General features: G+C 31.9%; 1 protein-coding gene and 1 long non-coding RNA gene across 9 annotated transcripts; one reads left to right on the plus strand and one right to left on the minus strand.

Annotated features, from left to right (window-relative positions):
- Positions 1-82: 82 nt before the first annotated feature.
- Positions 83-850, plus strand: LOC140016673 (uncharacterized). Its single transcript, XR_011822877.1, has 2 exons — positions 83-454; positions 559-850. It is a non-coding gene; the product is annotated as an uncharacterized lncRNA (long non-coding RNA).
- Positions 851-3,656: 2,806 nt separating this feature from the next.
- LOC113715578 (2-dehydro-3-deoxyphosphooctonate aldolase 1-like) lies at positions 3,657-13,265 on the minus strand. Of its 8 annotated transcripts, none has more exons than XM_072071248.1 (16): positions 13,105-13,260; positions 12,388-12,486; positions 9,757-9,827; positions 9,539-9,636; positions 9,210-9,306; positions 8,861-8,926; positions 8,044-8,103; positions 7,848-7,922; positions 7,619-7,703; positions 7,226-7,317; positions 7,023-7,067; positions 6,557-6,655; positions 6,311-6,358; positions 6,119-6,166; positions 5,633-5,712; positions 4,726-5,119 (listed from the first exon to the last, which is right to left on the minus strand). In XM_072071248.1, exons 3-15 carry the CDS (start codon positions 9,790-9,792, stop codon positions 5,656-5,658), a joined length of 906 nt encoding a protein of 301 aa, XP_071927349.1. In that variant the 5' UTR covers positions 9,793-9,827; positions 12,388-12,486; positions 13,105-13,260; the 3' UTR covers positions 4,726-5,119; positions 5,633-5,655. The 8 variants fall into 8 exon arrangements, with proteins under 8 accessions (XP_071927346.1, XP_071927349.1, XP_071927347.1 ...); XM_072071246.1 differs by having other exon boundaries at positions 9,757-9,799; positions 13,105-13,259; XM_072071247.1 differs by having other exon boundaries at positions 9,757-9,799; positions 12,388-12,447; positions 13,105-13,258.
- Between the last annotated feature and the right edge of the window lie 7,805 nt (positions 13,266-21,070).

Here is a 21,070-nt window from a genome sequence, read left to right on the forward strand (position 1 = left end):
ACGTTCAATAGTTCCAGTCAAAACTTGAATATAATTCCAACTTATTTCTATTGAAGATTGAAGAAGGTCACAGAGTTATCGATCCAGTTAAGAACACTCCAGAAATGTACTTACATATTGTTTGGTTGTCCAGTTTTCCCGCTTGTTTTCTTCTAACAATGTCAAAAAAAGGACAGCCATTGTTCAACTACTCCCTTTTTCACCTAATCAGATTAGACAACAACTTTTTTTCGTGAGAGTTAGGTTGAAATGTCAATCTTCTGAATAGTTATCAGCTGTACTTCATTTTTTCATGGCCATTAGATTCAAATACAGAGTACTAGATTTGGTCAGATTGAATGGTGCAGTCCATGCTTACTACGTACATTAATAGCTTTTGTTCTCCTTTGTTTTTCCTCCGTTCGCAGACTGCATAAACAAGCCTTCCTTCGCTCTCCTGCTCTCTCATCGTTTGGTAATACAACTTTTCTTAGCTTTTCCTTCATTGTATTTGTGGATTTATGTGTTATTGTAGTAACATACAGTTTCTTTTATATGTTTTCCGTTTTTACACTGCAGCATTGCTTTGAGGATTTAACGTTTTGGCTTGCACCCCCGCTTTACTTGCCTGTTAGTTCTATTACTTATAATAGCCTACCTAATGTTTGATAAATTGCTTGTTAGCCTTTCTTGATGCTTCATATTTACAACTTTTCATCAGCATTGATAGCTGCTTATTGTTGATTTATATATGCTGTGTGCCTGTGATTGTCAAAGGCTGCTGATGAATATTCAAACTGCTTATTGTCAACTACTTGTTCATCTGCAATATGTTTGCTTACCTCTTTAATCCATAGCTAACGTTATTGAATGTCTGTTTCATAATTAACGTAACTCTCACAATTGTTCCTTCTCTGAAGGTGTACGCACAGCCGGGCCTTACTAGTGCTACCTATATAAAAATTTTATTATAACTGCCGCTATGTACCAGTCGCCTATTTCATTTAACTAGTATTTTGATCCGTGCATAGCACGGGGTTATATTTCAAATCAAAATAATAATGTATATATTTATATATTGTGGTATAAAATAATATATATATATATATATATATATAGACTAAAAATTTTAAAGAAGTGTATGCTTAATATTTTTTTAAAAAAATTTAATCTATAATGATTTACATGATAAAAGAATTGTTAACATATTTAAGGAGAGGGTTAAGTTGGGTGGTAAGGTGAGAAGAGTTTTCTAAAAAAAAGTCAATTTATCAATATCCAACGGCAAAACATATTATGTTATACCCATTTATTAAAACTTATAATATAAAAAAAAAATAAATTACAACCAATTTATTTTCTTCCATTTTTAGAAAAAAAATCCTTCTCCTATCTTGTGCCCCTAAAATTGTTGACTGCATTTTCCCTTTTATCTTATACGCCAGTTAGTTATCAGATGCCTCTTACGACTTTCATATCTTCTATCATGGTACCACTTTCTCTATTATTATTATTATTATTTTGTCATCTCTGTCATATCCCTGCAATCCCCTTTTTTCTTCTCTCCCTTCTCCGCCAATCCTTGTAACCCATATTTTTTCTTCAACCTTTCCTATTACTTTTCAACTCCTCACTATTTTCTTCCCTCCCTCCTCCCCCTATACCTAACCTCTAAATTCATATCCCTGCGACCCAATATATTGAACTTTACCTATCATAATGAAAATATAAAATTAAAAATTAATTACAATGGTTGCAATTATTAGTATCTAAAAATGGAAATGAAAAACTGATAATATCTATAATATCCTCAAGCACTACCATCAATATATATATATATATATATATATATATATTTAACATAGCAAATACATATTTACATATGAAGACAGCAATAACAAATACATAAAATAATTAATGATACCAAAAGTTATCCTTAGTGTTTGGGTTTTGCACTCTTATTCAAATCTAATGTCAAATTTGGGCTAGATATATATAAATTAAGTAGTATTTTAGGGTTGAATGTTCTATATCTTTCTCTTAAACTATAATGTTACTTTTTTTAAAATTTTTGGTAGAATTGGTGTTGTTATTATCATTATTTTTTTTTTATCAAAAATGAATATTTCAAAAAAAAATTTCACGTTAAAAGGCTAGTAGAACTTTGTTTTTTATTTAGTGATTTCACAATTTGGATTTCATGAATGGTACCATTCTTGATTTTTTAAATCCACAACATTATTTCCTTTTTGTTTTCTATTTAATGTTGCCCTTTTACTTAGGATTACTAAGTTAAAAAATAAAATATTATCATTTACTTTTTTACTTTTACTAAGTTTGGGAATGCTTTCTTTTTATTTACCCTCCCACTAATAAACTTCAAATCAATTTCCTATATAAGCGGAGTTACTACTTTTTTAAATTAGAAAAGCATGGAAACCACTTCTTACTTAAGAAAATGTTATTTGCACTCCATTTTGTTATTATTTGCAATTCCACCATATTTTTAATCATATAGTCTAATTAATGAAAATTATATGATCAAAATGATTATTGAAGTGTGAATAACAAAAATGGAGTGTAAATAATCTTACTTATTTAAATTAATAGGAAAGCATGAAAGGATGTTATATTTGTTATCTCTTCTTATGGTCTTATAGTAGTTTTAATTGTTGTAGAATCATAAATAATGCAAGGCAATTGAAAACATGATGGGTTGAAATTCAAATAGGATAACATGCACGTTAACCAATAATTTGAATTGAACTGATTTTAAAAAGTAACCAACAATTTCAAATGTAAAAAGTAGATGTGAAAGTTGAGAGAAATATATTTTATAAATTAAATTAAATATGAAATGCTAGAAAAATGGAATTGATAGTGGGAAGATACGTGGAGGTTTATTGCTAAAAATCCCTTCTCAAATTTATATAGATATAGATGCTCCTCTAGGAGACAGCTTTTACACGCAGGGATGAAATAGGAATATTCTTTTAATGGACTTTTGAGTCCTTTTAAAAACTCTTCACGAGCTCGCGAATCTTTTTCCCCCCCTTCTTCCATCACGAGGTATAGAATCTTTTTTGAAATGAAAAGGAATTTGCTTGTTCATCTGTTTTTGACTAAAAAAAAAATACGTAGGAGAAAATTAGTCACAAGGCCAAAATTATCAGCCGCTACACAATGATCGCCCAAATTGGAATCCCTGCTATTTTCAACTAATTTTTTTTAAAAAAAAAATTTTACAATAAGGGAGGGTTGTAGGGAAATTATAACTCAATCCTCTAATTTCTAATATTTTAATTTTAGCTATTAGATCAAGCCTTTTCCCGACAGTTTAACTATTTTAACTATTAGATCAAAACTTCCTTAGTAGTTTAACTACTTATAATTGTATTTATACAAAAAAGAATAGATACGTTCAGTTTCTTGCACCTATGAACACAAAAAACAGAAATAAAACTGCACACTACCCTATACATCATTTTACACGCTAATGCGAAAACTATTTCCAATCACCAAATATGCTAGGACCTGCAAAAAAAAATAGTGCAATTGAAATCCCATCTTGTGTTAAATTCCCACTTCGATTTAAAACATATTTTTGTAGAAGAGCGTAAATAAATCTGGCCTACATTTTAAAACGCCCCTGGTTGTGTTCCATCCACATAAAATGCACCATAGTAACAAATACAACTTGCACATTGATTTGACAAATCAATTGCTTTTGAGATGTTAAACAGACCAATAAAACCTCTTCCATGCATACACATCTTTGTACAATCAGCATCTACCCTGCATAGCTCATTTTGCTCAATTTCACCCCAATCATCATTGAGTAGACTTTTGATCCTAATACAAGGTGCCAATGTGGAACCAGAACAGTTTGTGGAAGAAGTTTCTTGGATGTTCAATTATACGATAAGAAATGACAAAAGCTAACCTGAAACTTAGCCACTGTAACTTAAATTCGAAGATATATGCGATTTTTTTTTTTGTGGGCTGATCCTGAAATATCTGACAAAGGAAAACAGATTAAGAAAGAGATGATATAAACAGACAAAGATTTAAAAACAAACGTATGCTGTTTGGAAAGAAAAAGCAAAAATTAGATGATTTGAATTGCTGGAACACTAATGATGCAGGAATGTGGAAAAATTTTATGAATTTTGGGATTTGTGAACAAATAAAATGAAGCTTTTGAAGGGTTATTAAAGAAATGAGTGTAGCATGAGATGAACATTAACGGAGAAATGGCTGGACACCGTTTGCCACTATGTAAAGCACTAGGCATCCAAATAGAAATGAACTTTGGTTCGAAAGTTTTAGCATGAAACAATGTCTAATGCAAAAATAAAAAGTTACTTCAAGGGAACAATTAAAATAGGCAGTTTAGTGGGTGTCAAATTGAGTTTTAATAGTCATGCATTTGCGTGAATTTTTGCTCTGTCCTCGTGTTATGGCTTCTTGAACGTCTACATCAGTTACAATTTAATCTTTTTTGTTATTTTAAACAAATGCCATGATGACTAATATCTGACTAACCAAAGAATTTTATTCTTTTTGTTGTGCGTCTGATAAGGTAATTATTTTCCTAGTTACTCATTCACTGTCAGATATATAGCCATTCTTGTCCAGATTATCTGAGGATAATCGGTACGAATAGCAAACTCTGTACAGTGGCATGACTTGAAAGTCCAAAAACCTGGTAATTCTGGATTTCTGCAAAGAATGGTGCTAAAGAGAGAAAAAAGAATGTCATGGCGTCTTTCTCTTTTTTCCCCTACCCAGCCCCCCGGGGGGGGGGGGGGGGGTTTGAATCATCCATTTCCACATGAAAGCAAGAGGGCAAAAATGAAAAAAATTAGAAAAAGAAAAAAGAAAAAAGAGGCCCTCTAAATAACTACTCCCCCATAGTTTAGGCGACTCTCTGTGTGCAGAGATTTTGCTTCCCACTGTTCTAATCTTCTACCACAAATATATGCTTCCACAAATTATCTAAAGACACATTTGCCAAGCGTACATTTGAATCATAGTAAGGGCCATTCCTGTCCCCTCAGGAATGATTCTCCCAGCACCTCTCATCCATATGCTGCTACTCTAGCAACTGAAGCATGCTTAGGACTCCAGAGGCTTATGCCTGTTTGATAAAATACCGAAAAAGGAAAGGCTAAACAACTTCAAATTATCGTGAAAGGTTAATCTAGTGAAGCATAGGACAGTCAAGTTATAATGCAATCCGACTTAACAAGTATGGGCTTCAATGACTCTGTTCAAGGAAGGCAAACACATTTAAACCAAGTAGATAACCACATTTCACTATTTTGATTCATCTAAAGCGTGACCAGCAAAAAGAGATGCAAATGTATGGTATCAGTGTATGATCAGATTTTAGTGTCCAACAGCTTTTTCGGCAAAAATGATTATCACTTTGTCTAAGCGTAAAATTGAAATCAAAGAGATGTACAACCTTGGTGTCCATTCAGTTACTACTTTAATCATTTCATCACTGAAATCTCGAAAGTCAAAAGTTGTTTGTCCTTGTCAACTGGTTTTAGGTAAAAAGATGTGTAACTTCACCTATAGTTACCTTGATGTTAAAATGTTGAAAGAGAAAAGGAAATGCATTGGTGGTACTAGATTGCATACTTACTTAGAGAAATTTCAGAAACCTCTCTAATCTTGAAATGGGGAGAGATCAATTCTAAACTGTTGCTTCCCCTTGCTAACCTTCTGCAAAACCATAATTTTAAATCAGTTGAAAGAAAAACAAAAAAGGGAAAAAGGACCATTATAACTATGGAGTTGTAACATTGCAAGCAACTGAACAAAATGTGATGCTGAGTCGAAAGGGCCAATAGCCCAAAATGCTGAGCCACCAGTCTAAACACAGGCATATTTGGAGTATCTTTAAATATGCAAGAGCACATATCTAAGACAATAGTCTCAAAGCCAACCAATGGATAGTCATAAATAAATAGGTTAATCATTCACAGCATCCTGGATGTATAGGTTCAATGGCAAGACATTGCATTCGTTCAATGTCCAACTATCCAAGAAAAATGACCAAAGGGCTGGAAATCAGAAAATGATATGCATCTTTCATCACTATGCAGTGGTTCAGGGACAGATAACTTACAGCAATTGACACAAGCTCTTCTAACAGTTCCTCGAAATGGCAAAGAGGCTATCCACAAGACAGGGGGAACGAGTCGAAATAAAGGTAAATTTGATCAGCTTAGTGAAATTGTAACACTTTTATAGGGAAGCACTACAAAATAGGACACGTTCTCAGAGACCGAGAAATTTGGGCAGTGGGCAGAAAACTTACCCATTGCGTTGGGCCATCAACTGGAGCACTTAAGGGGTCATTATGCACCTAATAACCAAGAAAACCAAGCTAATTAAGAGTAAACAATAGAGTTCAAAAGTCAACAAGCTGACTAAGAAATAGTCATATTAACCAAGGTCAAAAGCATCACCAATTCAAAATTTTCCAAGCAAATCTATTTAAATCCAAAGAATTCTAGACATCAACGAGAAATACTCTTTGTCAATTACCAATTCCATTTTATACCTCCATAAAGATGCCATCCACGCCAACAGCAACTGCTGTCCTGGCAATGCAAGGTATTAATTCACGGAGACCTCCACTGGCAACGCCACCTCCTTCCAGCTGTTTAAAAATGAATAAATGTATTTTATTATGGTAAGAAGTCAATTATTTGTAAACAAAATTCGAAACATTAGCATTATCTTCAGATCTTTGTTTGTACATTACCTTGCTTACAACTATTTTGATAATTAAAGAATCATTTATCAGTTTCAGCTATCTCTATCCGTCATGGAGTATCATTCTTTTAAACAAATAGTTTGTTGTTTATCATTTTCTAATCTGCCGGCCCAAATAGAATACACCTTTTCCTCCAAATTCTGAACAACTAGGTATATCTTTCTTTCGGCTGAACAAGCCACAGAGTTTATTTGAATCAAACATAAATGTTACTCTAGCATCAATCTATACGTCAGAAAGTCATCCAAACCTTTTTTCCTGCAGGTTGTTGTAATGAATGTGTTATGTCAGCCACCTGTAGATGGTAACCAATTGACAACAAAAGTAGCCTTCAGAAAATGATATAATACTGAAAGCAGCATAATATGACCCAAAGTTGGTAAAGCAAATGCTCTATTTGCTAGAACATGTTAAGTAACAACTTGTGTGCATGAGAAGGAATGCATATCTTACCACTGGACAATTGGCTTCCCTCATCCATTCCAGGTTGCGTGGATCAACAATCAAATCATCTGAAGTACAGCAGACAAATACAACACAATACACTGTTTGAATTTCAGGTAACATAGAAACAACTTTTATTCATGAAATTCCAGAATCAAATCAACTTTAAAAAGTACACAAGTAAAACTTTCAGAAACTCAAAAACTCTCTCTGATTGTCCAATATAACATAGTTCGCACCTATCCTTCAAACAATGGTATCCAAATTAAATAGAGTTAGATGGTCTAGTAAGCTAAGCTTTCTTTATTTGGATATATCAAAGTAATATTTCAGTAGCAGTCAGTAACAGGGAAATGCCAGGTTATGGACAAACAATTGGGCAAGAAACTCAAAAGGACTTACTATAGCCAAACATCGTTCCTCTCTCACAGACCATAACATTTGGATTTCCTGCCAACCTAACCTTTTCAGCAGAATTCACCATGACCTGGCCAGATGCTTGATTGTCAGTTTCTTATCTGGGAATGTATGCATGTACACGTGGACTTAAAAAATATCTGGGTATGTATGCATGTATGCATGGTTGAAGGACATAAAAGAAGAGCAGAAAGACAAAAAACTTGCCACTTACAGAAGGTGCACAAAATTGGCCCTTCTTAACATTAATTATCTTCCCAGTCTGAGCAGCTGCAACTAGCAGATCTGTCTGTCAGTCAAAGAGCCAATTGAAATTATCAATTTTACCTTTTAAGTTGCATGTTACTATCGCTTTTACCATGAGATGTAAAATCATCATCGTCCAAAATTAGCTATGGGATCAATCTTACCTGTCGACAGAGGAAAGCAGGTATCTGAATTATGTCGGCAACCCTTCCAACTGCTTCACACTGGCAAAACAAGTATTACAGACTGTCAGTGTTTTCATTTCAGCACCACTTCGTACACTAGATATGTTGATTGGCATTTGATGATTCAGTAAAAAGACAAACAGGAAAACTAAGGCCTTGTTTGGATTGCATTTTTCTGAATTTTTCGTAGAAAAATTACTGTAGCGACTTGATATATGTGAAGTAAAAAGGTGATTGGAAAATGTGTTCACGGAAAATGAAGCAATTTTTCTTTAGAAAATTGCTGTCCAAACAAGGCCTACATGGCATGGAAGGGAAAAGACATTTAAGTGGTGATCACGTGATTTCTCCAACAGAAAGCAAATGATGCCTGTGGAGGGCAAAGTTCAAGCTACCTACTCATCCATGCTCATTTATCCAAGAAAGTGTAAAAAGAAAACTTGGAACTTAGAAGTCAACATCAGTAACTAAATATAATTGAGCGCAAAGGACCCATATTTGCCTCAAAAAATTAGGTGTCATGGTTTAAATATGTCTTCTTGGCTGGGTAATTAACAAGATTAACTTAGATGTAAACCACATAAATGTACTTGTGAGAATTTTTAGATGATTAACTATCAAATTAGGTGAGGTTAAAGTTCATGGCAAATAACATAGCATGTGCAGCAGGGTATCTGCATACAAGAGACACTACACCTTAGAAGTCTGCCACAGCATAATTCAAAATAAAAACAGAAGGATTCAGGAAATGCACAGAATGCAGTAAAATTCTGGTGAGGAAAAATAATAAACTTACCTGTATTGTTTCGTGAACATCAGTGATTACGGGAATGTCATATTCAACTTTGACTTTTTCAAGTATCTATCAGAAAATGAAAATGAGAGCTTCAGGAATTAGCTATAATGAAACCTCATTGTCAAAAATTCAACTCGCACATATATGAAGCAAAAGTCAATCACAGAAAAGGGGTACTAAAGGAAAACTGTGAAAATTTGTGATGTAATAGTTAACTAAGGAATGATGAAAAAAAAAACTTCTTTCTTCAAATTCCCCTCTTCCTGTTTATCTGAGTATAGTCTTCAGAAATTAGTCAAATAGATGTTGAATACCATAAAGCAGCAAAAAGAAACCTAGATATGAATACCTTCAAGCCTTCAGTCAAGCCAGGGCCACGAAATGATTTAGAGGAAGTCCGGTTAGCTTTGTCGAAGCTAGACTTGAACACCAATGGCAACCCAAGTCTACAGATGAAAGTAAATTAAGAACACAAAGAAACAGCAGCAGATATATAGAGTGAACAGCAAAGTAAAGAATATTTCTTAAATAGGAATCCTACAGGTGACAAGCAAATGAAAAGTACAAAAAGCAGTTGCATTTATTGAGTGCACACTGGACAGCAGACAACGGATCTGATGATTATCATATAAAAGTAGAACAAGTGTCTCTCATTGAAAGCAAAACTTGTGAGAGCACCTCGAAGTGATGGCCTTGATGTGCTTGGCCATATAGAGAATGTGCTGCTCTGATTCAATCACATTGGGACCTGCTATAACAAAGAAGGGTTCTGCTGTCTGGGTTTGATAAAATTATTTGACAGCAGTTCCAATCCATAAGTGCTACATTTAAAACAAAGGGATAGGACAGAAAAATAGGAAAGGAAAACAAGATGATGGGGCTCATAAATTTAGGACCTTGAGCTGGTTGAATAGGGCATTTGTTGAACCCATCTCTTCTCTGCAAAATTAACCAAGAGACTAGTTAACTGGGGCCTCATGCATTGCTATGAGATTGCCCAGATGTGTCATTGGTTTTTGTAATGGCATCAATGTAATCAAAACCACAGACAGCTAAAGTTTAATTTAATGCAGCATTGATGAAGGGAAATATTCAAATCATTCTATTGTTTCTTTTATAAGAGAACAAAATCAATACTCGAATCTTTAATTATTCAAGATATTTCGCAATCATGAAAGTACATCCATTAAAGAACATATACAAACTTGAAAATTTACATCTAAAGACTACCAAGGTGTAATATTTTTCCATTACGCAACATATTTGGTATATCAGTATGCTTACAACAAAAGTTACAACAGTTGCAGTGCTGCTTCAAATTTCAAGCATCAGCTCATTACCATTGCCTACTGTTGAAGAAAAATTTAAGGCCATAACATCAAACTGTAAAATCAGTAGTAATTATCTTCAACAGTTTTTGCTATTTTCATACATATGATCAATCCTTCATAGAAATACCAGAACACACGAAGTAGCTTTTAACTTACACAGATAATAGATAACTTCAAAATAGAATCACCAGTGGTATATGTTTAACATACCAAATACTTCCACAATGTTCCTCACTTCAAAAATTATTTCACTCCCATTTGGTAAGCTCCTTAACGACGTGTTCATGTTGCTCATACTATTCATACCACCCACAAAACACAGGAAGCTTAAAATAATCCACCAAACAGCAAGTTTGTATCCCTTCATTGTTCAATCTATATCTATCCCCAGATCATAAATTATAATATTTAAACAACTAGACAAACACCAAACTTGCAATTAAAAAAAAATAACTCAGCAATGGGAACAATATATTGATGGATTCATCAGTATCATGCATAAGGTTACTTACACTGCAAAAAGAGCAAACTCAAGCATGCACTGAAAAGCTGGAACAGAATGCAATTCAGTTTCTTGATAAAACAAAAGAACAAAATTCTACAAAATCGATCTCGTAATATATATTAATCCTCCATTATCATGAATTCCTAACATCAGCAAGGATTTGATCAATAAAAGTCCATTTATTTTATTTTTTTGGTTGTTGTCAAGTAAGATGAGGAATTGGTGAATCATGCCAAGCATAAAATTCAACTCTAGCAACTAATGAAATGATAGTTCCCAATTTTGAAAAGAACCCACCAAAAATCTAGTCAAATGAGCAAATCACATCAACAGAATCAAAGGAAACCATCAAAACTCCACTATCAAGAAGACCGATGGGAAAACTTTACGTCATTCAAGCAGAACTAACCAACAGCCATTGTACAGATGCCAAGCAAAATTTATGGACATCAAGTAATAAATCTGCAAAAGACAATAAGGAAACACTAACAGATACAAAATTATGGAATTTACTGTATAACAGATTCCACAAGGTTTAGGCGAAACAGAAGCAATGCTGAAAAAAATGAGGGACAAATTTAAAGCCATAAAGATCCTCTTATTTAACAACTTATGAGGAGGTCTGACATGGTCTGACATGTATAAACTCAACCATGCAAGATGCATCCGTGCTCAAAACAAAATTATAATTAATGGAATTCTGGAGACCAGAAAATGCTCAAGCGTGCATATTCATTTTCTTGAAGTAATCACAATGACTTAAGGGCTGGTGAAACCAATGCAGACAACTTAAAAATTAAGTCGACAAACTTTTCAACATATTTATACTATACAAAAAGTATACAACAAAAAAAAATCAAAAGGATAAAATTCACAGAATACCTGCTGGAAATTTTGAAAATATGCGAGAACCAAAAATCTTGCTATGCGAACATGTTTGGTGTAATTGAAAGGGTACACAAATTCACTGCTCCTCCATTTTTGGAAATCAACCCAATAAACAAAGAACAAAAATTGCAAACAACGACCAATGGGAAACTAAAAGAGAAAGTTTAGGAAAAAAAGGAATGTATGGCTGTCAGAACTTTTGACACTTTTTAAGTGATATCAATAGACATGAAGGAGTTCTCATCCCATCAGGCTTTCGTATTAAATTTTCTTTTCAGGCTTTTTCACAATACCTTATATGCATGCAAAGAACTATCTTTCTTTGTTCAATTCAAATTAAAGCTAGGCCAAAAATTGTCACAAAGTGTGCATAGAAGACTTACGTATAAATGCTTTATAATTAACTGTTTGTTCTATTTATATGGACACCAGTAAAACCTCTATCTATATATCAAACACTTTATCTAAGAAATAATTTCCCCATGAAAATCAATTTGTAAGTAGAAAGCATATCAAAATCATAAGCCAAAACCATTGACAACCCATAACACTTCACCCAAAACTGAACTTATAGCCATAAAAGCGCACAATGCATATAAATATTCACTCAAAAAAGGAAAATGATTAGTATCTTATATTTAACTTAACCGAAAATTTGTTCTTCGGGTGAGTTTGAAGAGCTTCGGTCTTTGACTTCTAGCAGCACAAAACTAGCACGAAAGTTCAAAAACAAAACCAGCATCCAAACGCAAACTATCAACTGCAATTGATCGAAAGAAATACTAATTGAGATGAAAATCAACCTTGTTGAATTGGATGAGACTTGAACAGCGAGCTCGGAGCAGAGGATGCCGTTGAATTATCTAAGGTGAAATTTATATCATGTAAATCATCCAGTTGATCTACATCACATTTAAATACGTTAACTAAGCTACAAAAAAAAGAAAATGATTAACTAGTTTCTACTTTCTTGAATTGTAGTAAGCACACTGATATTTATCAGATCCTCTTTCATGTGCTTTGCCTACTTCAAATCAGCCATGGAAATTCAACTTGCTAAGAAAAATAGTAAAAATAACTTGAACATTTTCAAGTAGATTACTCTTGATTAAGAGAGGATTTCTTGATCTGCACCCACCTAGCTAGAAAAGACCAGAAAGCAGCTTTTACAACATAGTCTCTTAACCATGGAACAACTAATCTGGACTAAAGTTATTGAGGCAAATTATACACAAACACTGAAAAAATCAATAATCATTTATCACCATATAATTGCAACTTTGATCATGGGAGATCATGGAATATCTGTGATCTAGAACAGTTCTTGGGCCTCTTTCCAAAATATATATATATACACACAAATAATGTGGCACCAAAAACCCCAAATGTTCCATTCAACAACCTTAATCAAACAAAACAAAAATAAGGTTCCCAATCACTGATATTAAACAAAAATTCCTAAAAAACCAATAAGAAGGAAGCCAAATTCAAACAAAAGAAGAAAATTTTGCACCAATTACCTAGTAATCGGAAGGTACATTGATGGATTTGGAGAGGAAAGCCCGTGGATTTGGAGGAAAGTGAATTTAAGAGTGAGTGATTGGAAGAGTGAGAATTTGGGAGAGTGGAAATAGTTCAGTATACGACGTCGTTAACTTATGGCAGGGTTTTAGTTGGAAACACCTAAAAAATCGATAAGCAAGCCTCTGCTACCCGATCTTGAAAACCCTTAGGGATAATTTTAGAAACCTCCCTTGAGGTTTGTAACAATTTCATTGAGCTCCCCTTATTTTAAAAAATTACATCTATCTCCCTTAATTTGATAGCTTAAATAACAAAGTCTTAAAATAATAATTGATTTGATCAAATTTTTAAATGAATATCCAAAAAAACCCTTGTGTAATGAGTTTTAAGTTATTTCCTTGTACAATTATAAGATTATCTAGTATAATTATAAGAAAAATGTATCAAATTTTTCATGTCCATATTTACTATTTAATAAACAACTATAATAATAATTTTATTACTATGATAGGATACTTTTGATGGTATTTTATTATAGATTTAGATATATAACATAGAAAAAAATATTAAAATAATTCATTTAGAGTTTATGAATTTTTTGAGTAGTGGGTTTATCATAATTTAGTAGTGGTTTTAAACCATTTTTTTATTTATTGTCAATTTTAATAGCAAAAAATAGAAAACAAAGATCAGCAATAACATTGGATTGCATATAAAGTTAACTCATAAAAAAATGAATAGTTCGAGATTTGGTTATAATAGAAACTAAAGGTAATAGTGGTAGTTCTCTAGTTTTATCGGCAAAAAAAAAAGGAAAAAGCAGGAAAAATAATGAAAAAATAATTTTAAAAGTCATTCTAAATATAAGCATACAAAACAAGAATTTCATTAAAATATTTAAGAACAGTATTGTTATTTCAAATAACAGGGGAGGTATGTGTAATTTTTAAAATCTTGAAAGAGATGAATGAAATTGTTAAAAACCTCAAGGGAGGTTTCTAAAATTATCCCAAACCCTTATGCATGGCAAGAGAAAATAGATAAGTGTGTAGGATCTACCTCGTCTATATCTTCTTTTGGAGCAATTATAATTTTTTTTTTAAGGTAAATCTTATATATACTGACAGTGTAGATATTATCACAGTTGGATGCACGACACATCTATAAAATTTGAATTTTAAATTCAAATTTGAATTATGTGTCATATATCATGAAAGTGTATACAGTCAGATTAATTCTTTTTTTTTAATACATCTAACATGCGTATTAAGTTCTTCTTGACAATGACTTTTGCCACCTCAGATATTTTTCCTTAATATATTCAAATAAATATACCACTTCGCTGCATTACACCTACTTGAATGTATTAGACCCATTCCAAAAGGTCCACTTGTAGGCCAAGCGGTATATTCTCCAAAGCTCCAAACAAAACATACTAAAAAATTTCCCTTCAATATTTCTTTAGTGGCTCTGTATGGATTAAATATTTTTGGGGGCATTTTTCAAAAAATTTACTATAACCATGTATGTGAAAATTTTTATTGTAGATGATTAGGTATATTTTGGGGTATTTTTCAAAAATTTTGCTATAGGGACTTGTGTAAAAAAAATTTTATTATAGATGGTTAGGTGCTTTTTAGGGTGTTTTTGGGAGTGTTTTTAAGAGTGTTTTTGGGAGTGTTTTAAGACTATTTTTAAGGGTGTCCTTACGGGTGTTTTTGAGGATGTATTTTGAAGTATTTTTTTAATTTAAAAATTTAATGGGATATTGTTTAAAATTAAAAAAAGTCACCATCTACCATCTTCCACCACCCCTTCTCCACAAGATGAGATCCGCAGTACCACTTTTTCAGTGACAACTCAATGCCACCCTTAAAATCATGCCAAGTATCCAATTTTTTAAGTTATCACATGAAGTTGGTTTGGAAGTGCTTTTTTTGTTGTTACTCCTATTATCCGTTCTCCTTTTTCGCCATTTATTATCTTTACAGTTATGTTGAATTTTTTTTAAGAATACTTATAATTGTCTATTCTCCTTTTGTTTATTCTCGATTTTTACGTTAATGATACTTAGTTACTAATTTTGTTACCATATGGCATAATTGGATCTGAGTTAGAAATTTCTTTAACTTTTTTTTTCTTTTGGGTAGTGTTATAATCTTGAGTCTTGATTTTTTTTTTTTTTTTGTGTAAACTACTATTAGCATGAACCTTATTCCTATAAAGCATTTGTATTTTCTACTACTGCACAAATCACATGGAAACCCAAAAAGAGGCAAAAAAAAATTATGGGTCATGATTTTCTTTGTGATACTTCATTTCAGGATAAGTGCATGTTCATTGTTAAACTAAGCAGTTTGAATTCAAAGGCCTAATGTAAATTTTGAAGGATGTATGCAATTTTAATTTTATGTTGTGCAAGTTGCTTAATTCCAGTCCCTGTCCCCCCTCCCCCCCCCCCCCCCCCAAAAAAAGAAGAGTATCTTTGATTGGTAAAAGCTGCTGGGTTTGCAAATAAAATTGCTATTGAATTTCTGAATATTAGTAGTTTATATTCACCTCATTTTTTGGCGTTATAAAACTTTAAATTGTATTATATATTTGCTTATTGTGAAAAGGAAGATACTCATTTCAGCAGTGATATTCTTCTCATTATTTTACTATCCCACATTTATGTCTTGTTAGATCAGTTGGAACTGTTGTAATTTCACACAAGTAGGATTTCTATATTGGTAGCTAGTCAGTTGGTAAACTCTAATTGGTTTGCATTCTTTTTTAGTTTAATGAGACTTAGTGTTTGACTAATTTCACTGAAGGGAGTTTCTTATAGTGCTAGGTGGAGAGGTTCTTACATTGGACTGAGTACCAAATTATGAAGAACTATGTGGGGAGAAGCAAATATTAAGTTATTTGATACTTAATGTAGCGGTATATGGCGTCTGCTGGCCTTTGATACGGGGGAGTTGGAAATTCTAAAAGTGCTAATGGCTTCAAAGAATCATCTAGTTCATTAGACTGGCTGGGAAGGGAGATGCTTGCAATGAGGCTAGAAGCTCATATATGGTGATGATAGTGTTCATATCATGAGTACTACTTCCTTTTACCTTTTTTTTGAGTAAATAAAGATTCAACAGAATTAAAACATGAAATATAGAGTTAAGATGTTACAATTATCCTAGAAGTAGCAACCCCTTTAACGTCATCCAAAAACAAGGGGGGAAACAAAAGAAGGAAAATTATAGTCAAGGAGGTGCCTTGACTGGCTTTTACAACATGTAATGTTACCATGATTGACAGGTCATGAGTTACATTGCAGAACATGTAACTGGTACTGGTTCTTTTGATGTTGTGTTCCAAGTAGGTGCTATTACATTGCTTTCTTAGTGCATCATTTGCTACATTTTTTGCTCATTTTTTTGGATGTTTTTGTTGGTTGTAATTAATTTCTCACGGGCAAAATGTAGAGAAACGAAAGAAATTGTTGCTATCAAGAAGGTATTTCCAGACAAGAGCTACAAGGAGTTGCAAATTGTGCAAATGCTTGACCATCCTAATGTTGTTCCCCTTAAGCACTTTTTCTTTTCAACGACAGACAAAGAAGAGCTGTACCTGAACCTTGTCCTTGAATTTGTGATTGAAAATGTGAATTGTATAACCAAACAATATAATAGGATGAACCAGAGGATGCCATTGAAAAGAGAGGATGACATTTTGTGACATTTTGTTGTAATATATACAATTGAATTTTGGAATATGACTTTAGTTTGTACCAATAGCCATTTTCATGAATTTGATTTCATGTTCACATGTAAGAAAAGAAATGTTCTCTAATTGATGCGAGAATTTGTAACTCCCCTTCTAAAATCCACATTGCACTCAAAGTTGTACATAATACAACCTACTAAAACTATTCCAATACTTGGAAACTCGTTTGAAATTAAGCCTCCATTTTAATTGTTTTTTATATAAATGTTATACAGTTAGCCACTTTGAATGTGATTCTTGTATACACAAGGTCAATAATTATCAAATGGCTTATTCAATTCTCGAATGGTAAGAAAGGTGTTCAATGTCAATTTTTATAAGAATTAATACAAAATTTAGTTGAACTTAGTATTCTAGATACAAGATTATGCATTAATTCTTGGAATCATCAACAACTCCATCTCGAATCTTCATGTCTTTTATGCTGCTGAACACTTGTAAGAAATGTCACCAATGCAGGGAATTGGACAACCACACGTATTATTGCAATCGACTCCAACTTCTTGTACTATATCACAAGAGTTGCTAATAAAGTCTAATTGATTTATCTTTATACCTCCAAAATGGTGTAATTCTTGTGCCTGTGGTCACAATTGTATCAACAAAAAATTAAACAAAAAAATAGTCGAGTGAACACAACTTAACTATACATAACTCTTTTAGATGAAATATCAGTCATGATGATCAATCCAATAATTTACCTGGAGTGAGTTAGCCATATTCAAGGAGGTGAAAGTGTATCGTTGGTCATAGTTCTACTGATTGAAATCCAAATTCACCAACTATCAATTACAAAAATAAAAATTATCAATGAATTTTCATTCACAATTCATAACATCAACTTAGAGTACAAAAAAAAAAAGTTTGTCATAAAGTTATAAACTAATTTTACATGCATAAGTCAACAAAAAATTAGTAGAATAACATGTCATGGTTGTACCAAAGTCATTTGTTGAGATTGCAAAGCCTTTGTCCTGCTTACTGGAATAGAATGACATTGTTTCATAGTTTTGTTGAGATTGCAAATTGTTAGTCATGATCATTTTACTTGCATTTGTCTAAGGAAAAATGGAACAACTATAAATACCTCAAAATTGACATATTTTGTATATAAAAATAAATACATAATCCCACTTGATAATGCAAAAAAAAATGAAATAAACTTTGAAGATTATAAAACTCCAAAAAGTTGCCGGTTAACAACATCAACATCCTTTATATATACTATAATTTTGTTGCCTTTACTATTCAATCAAAACAAAATTATTAGAAGAACAGATTATTTAGTCCAAGTATTCAACTGTTAGTCGATACAAATATATGTCAAACTATTACATCTTGTAGCCCATGATACTGTATACCATACTTAGTGAATAATACATGCACAACATCTCCGACAAGCGAATGAAAACAAAAAATAAATATTAGAACCATAATATGAAAAAAATTGTATTAAGAAATTAATAAAATGATAAAAAACCAAAACCTCATCATGTGATGACACCGGTGGCTTCATAGTTATACTATGTGGAGATCTTTTATTTGTTCTCATTCTCTTGGTTGCCTTTTCTAAGTTGCTCCTTAACCTCTTACCTGAAGCAATTTTCACCTTTCTATTAATACCCTTAATCTTGATGCCACTTGAATCACTCGTAGCATGTGTGGGTTCAGAAACTTCTTTTATATCTGAAATCCCATTGTTCGACTCCTTTTTTATGTAACCTTGCATCAACCAAGTCCAACATTTTCAACAAGCTATTTTTAGCAATGTTATAGGTTTCTTTTGTCTATGCAGCTTTAGTAACCAATTGAGTATACGGTCAACACAAATCTCTATACTGCCTAGTAAAAAGAACTTTTGGATCTGAATCATTATTGATGTTATAAGAATCATCGTCTCTCTAACATACCTTGCTTTTATTGTATTAGTCCACTTTTCAGTATGTATTGATTAGGGATTTTCATGACATTTCTTACATAAAGAACTTTCAAAGAATGAGAGCACAGAATCCCAGAGAATTCATATTTTTTGCATCTACATGATATCCGATCTCCTGCTGAATCAAATCTAACTATATAGTGATACTTTCGACCTTTAGGAGTGATCTTATACTCTGTTATTGTTCCAACCTCACCATGGGTATTTATATCACAATCATGGAATTTAGCCCTCTCAATTTTAAACCACTTGAATATTTCATAAGTGTAAGCACTAGTTACATCAAATGGTACTATCGGAGTACTTGTATATGCTCTAAAATCAACTTTAAGTTTTTTTATATATACAATCATCAAGTAATCTCTCAAAATGATTAAAAAATTTGTAAAATTTATTTTTGTAGCTCACATACCTTTTATCACACTATTCATGCTTTCCAAATTGAAAATCTTATGAATTCAATAAATTTGGTAAATACCACTTTTGTACCAAATATCCAATTTCACATTATCAAACTGAATTTGAAATCGGGTACGAATTTGGCACATACCAAATTTACTCACCCCTACCAAATATAATGCTACAATAACATATTGTCAAAAATATTTTCAAAAACACCTAATTCATACAAATCTCAAATACAACTAATAAAAAATAAATAAAATAATTTATCACATCTATCTTCTTTACAGTCACGTGATTTTTAATCATTCAAATTGGATTGGTCTAATTCAAACTATTTTTATCCTTCTAAAGTACTCAACCGAAGCCGGTCTAACAATTCCTCTAACAATTCTTCATACACTAAACTTCTATGCTATATTTTACATCTTATACACATAATCAGATTTCTTTGAGAATTGTTAGACCGGTTTTGAGTGAGTACTTTAGAAGGATAAAAATAGTTTGAATTAAACCAATCCAATTTGAATGATTAAAAATCACGTGACTGTATGTGTGATGTGTGGAAGAAGATAGATGTGATAAATTATTTTATTTTATTTTTTGTTAGTTGTATTTGGGATTTGTATGAATTATGTGTTCTTGAAAATGTTTTTGACAATGTGTTATTGTAGCATTGTATTTGGTAGGAGTGAGTAAATTTGGTACGTGTCAAATTCATACCTGATTTCAAATTCAATTTGATAATTTGAAATTGGATATTTGGTACAAAAGTGGTATTTACTAAATTCACTGAATTCATAAGATTTTCAATTTGGTAATAATTGATTTCAAATTCAAATTTGATAAAATGAAATAGGGTACTATATTACCGTATTCGAATACCAAATTAGTTCATAAAATTATATATTATATAGGTAAAGGCAATATACCATTAATATATTATTATGTTATATAGGTGAAGGCTATTAATGATAGTTAGTATATAGTATTATCATGAACTTATGATGATGATGATGATGATGATGATGATAATAATATTAATAATATAATGATGTACAATATACTATTTTAGTATTTGTTATATGACTATAATAATACAAATATAAAACATTACATAACTATAATACTTATCCTTGTTATACATGATTAGAATTAGATAATAAGTACAAGTATAGTACTAAATATTAAACATAATTAGTAATTAGAATTTAGGCATTGGTAGTTTGGCATATCATTTATGTTTGAATTATTGAATATTTGAATGTGTAACTTGTAACTTGCAAGTATTAGCATACTCTAAAATTATATTACATATATAATATGCAAATTTATATTCTCTAATCACTAATCTTGATTAAGGGTAGATAACTAAGCAGTCTAAGCGAATGCATGTGAATTACATGTCATTATATTAGTGTATTGACTTTCACCATTGAAAGCAATCAAGTTATTTGCAAATTAAACATTAAAACTATAATGTAATGCATTACATAATTTGTAAATTATAAATGAATAAGTAATTAAGTGTATACAACTATATAATAATAAGTAAGTTGCATATTGATTTGAACTAAGTTATAAGTTTGTAACTTGGTAACTTATCATTAATCATTATAAATGATAAGTTTACAACTAATATCACTTATCATTAATCATTGTAATTTGTAAGTTTGCAACTAATATTACTTATCATTGTAAATTATAAGTTTATAACTACATGATCGAGTTGCATTTTGGCTTAAATTAATCACTTTTTTAATTGAAAATGGTTAACCCGAATTCATTACCCTGTTCTTGGAGGTGAAATGAATTCAGGTATCCCCAATTCAAAATTCAAAGTGGGTTAGATATCT

The sequence above is a fragment of the Coffea arabica genome, chromosome 11c (assembly GCF_036785885.1).
Source record: "Coffea arabica cultivar ET-39 chromosome 11c, Coffea Arabica ET-39 HiFi, whole genome shotgun sequence".
Taxonomy (NCBI): Eukaryota; Viridiplantae; Streptophyta; class Magnoliopsida; order Gentianales; family Rubiaceae; genus Coffea; species Coffea arabica.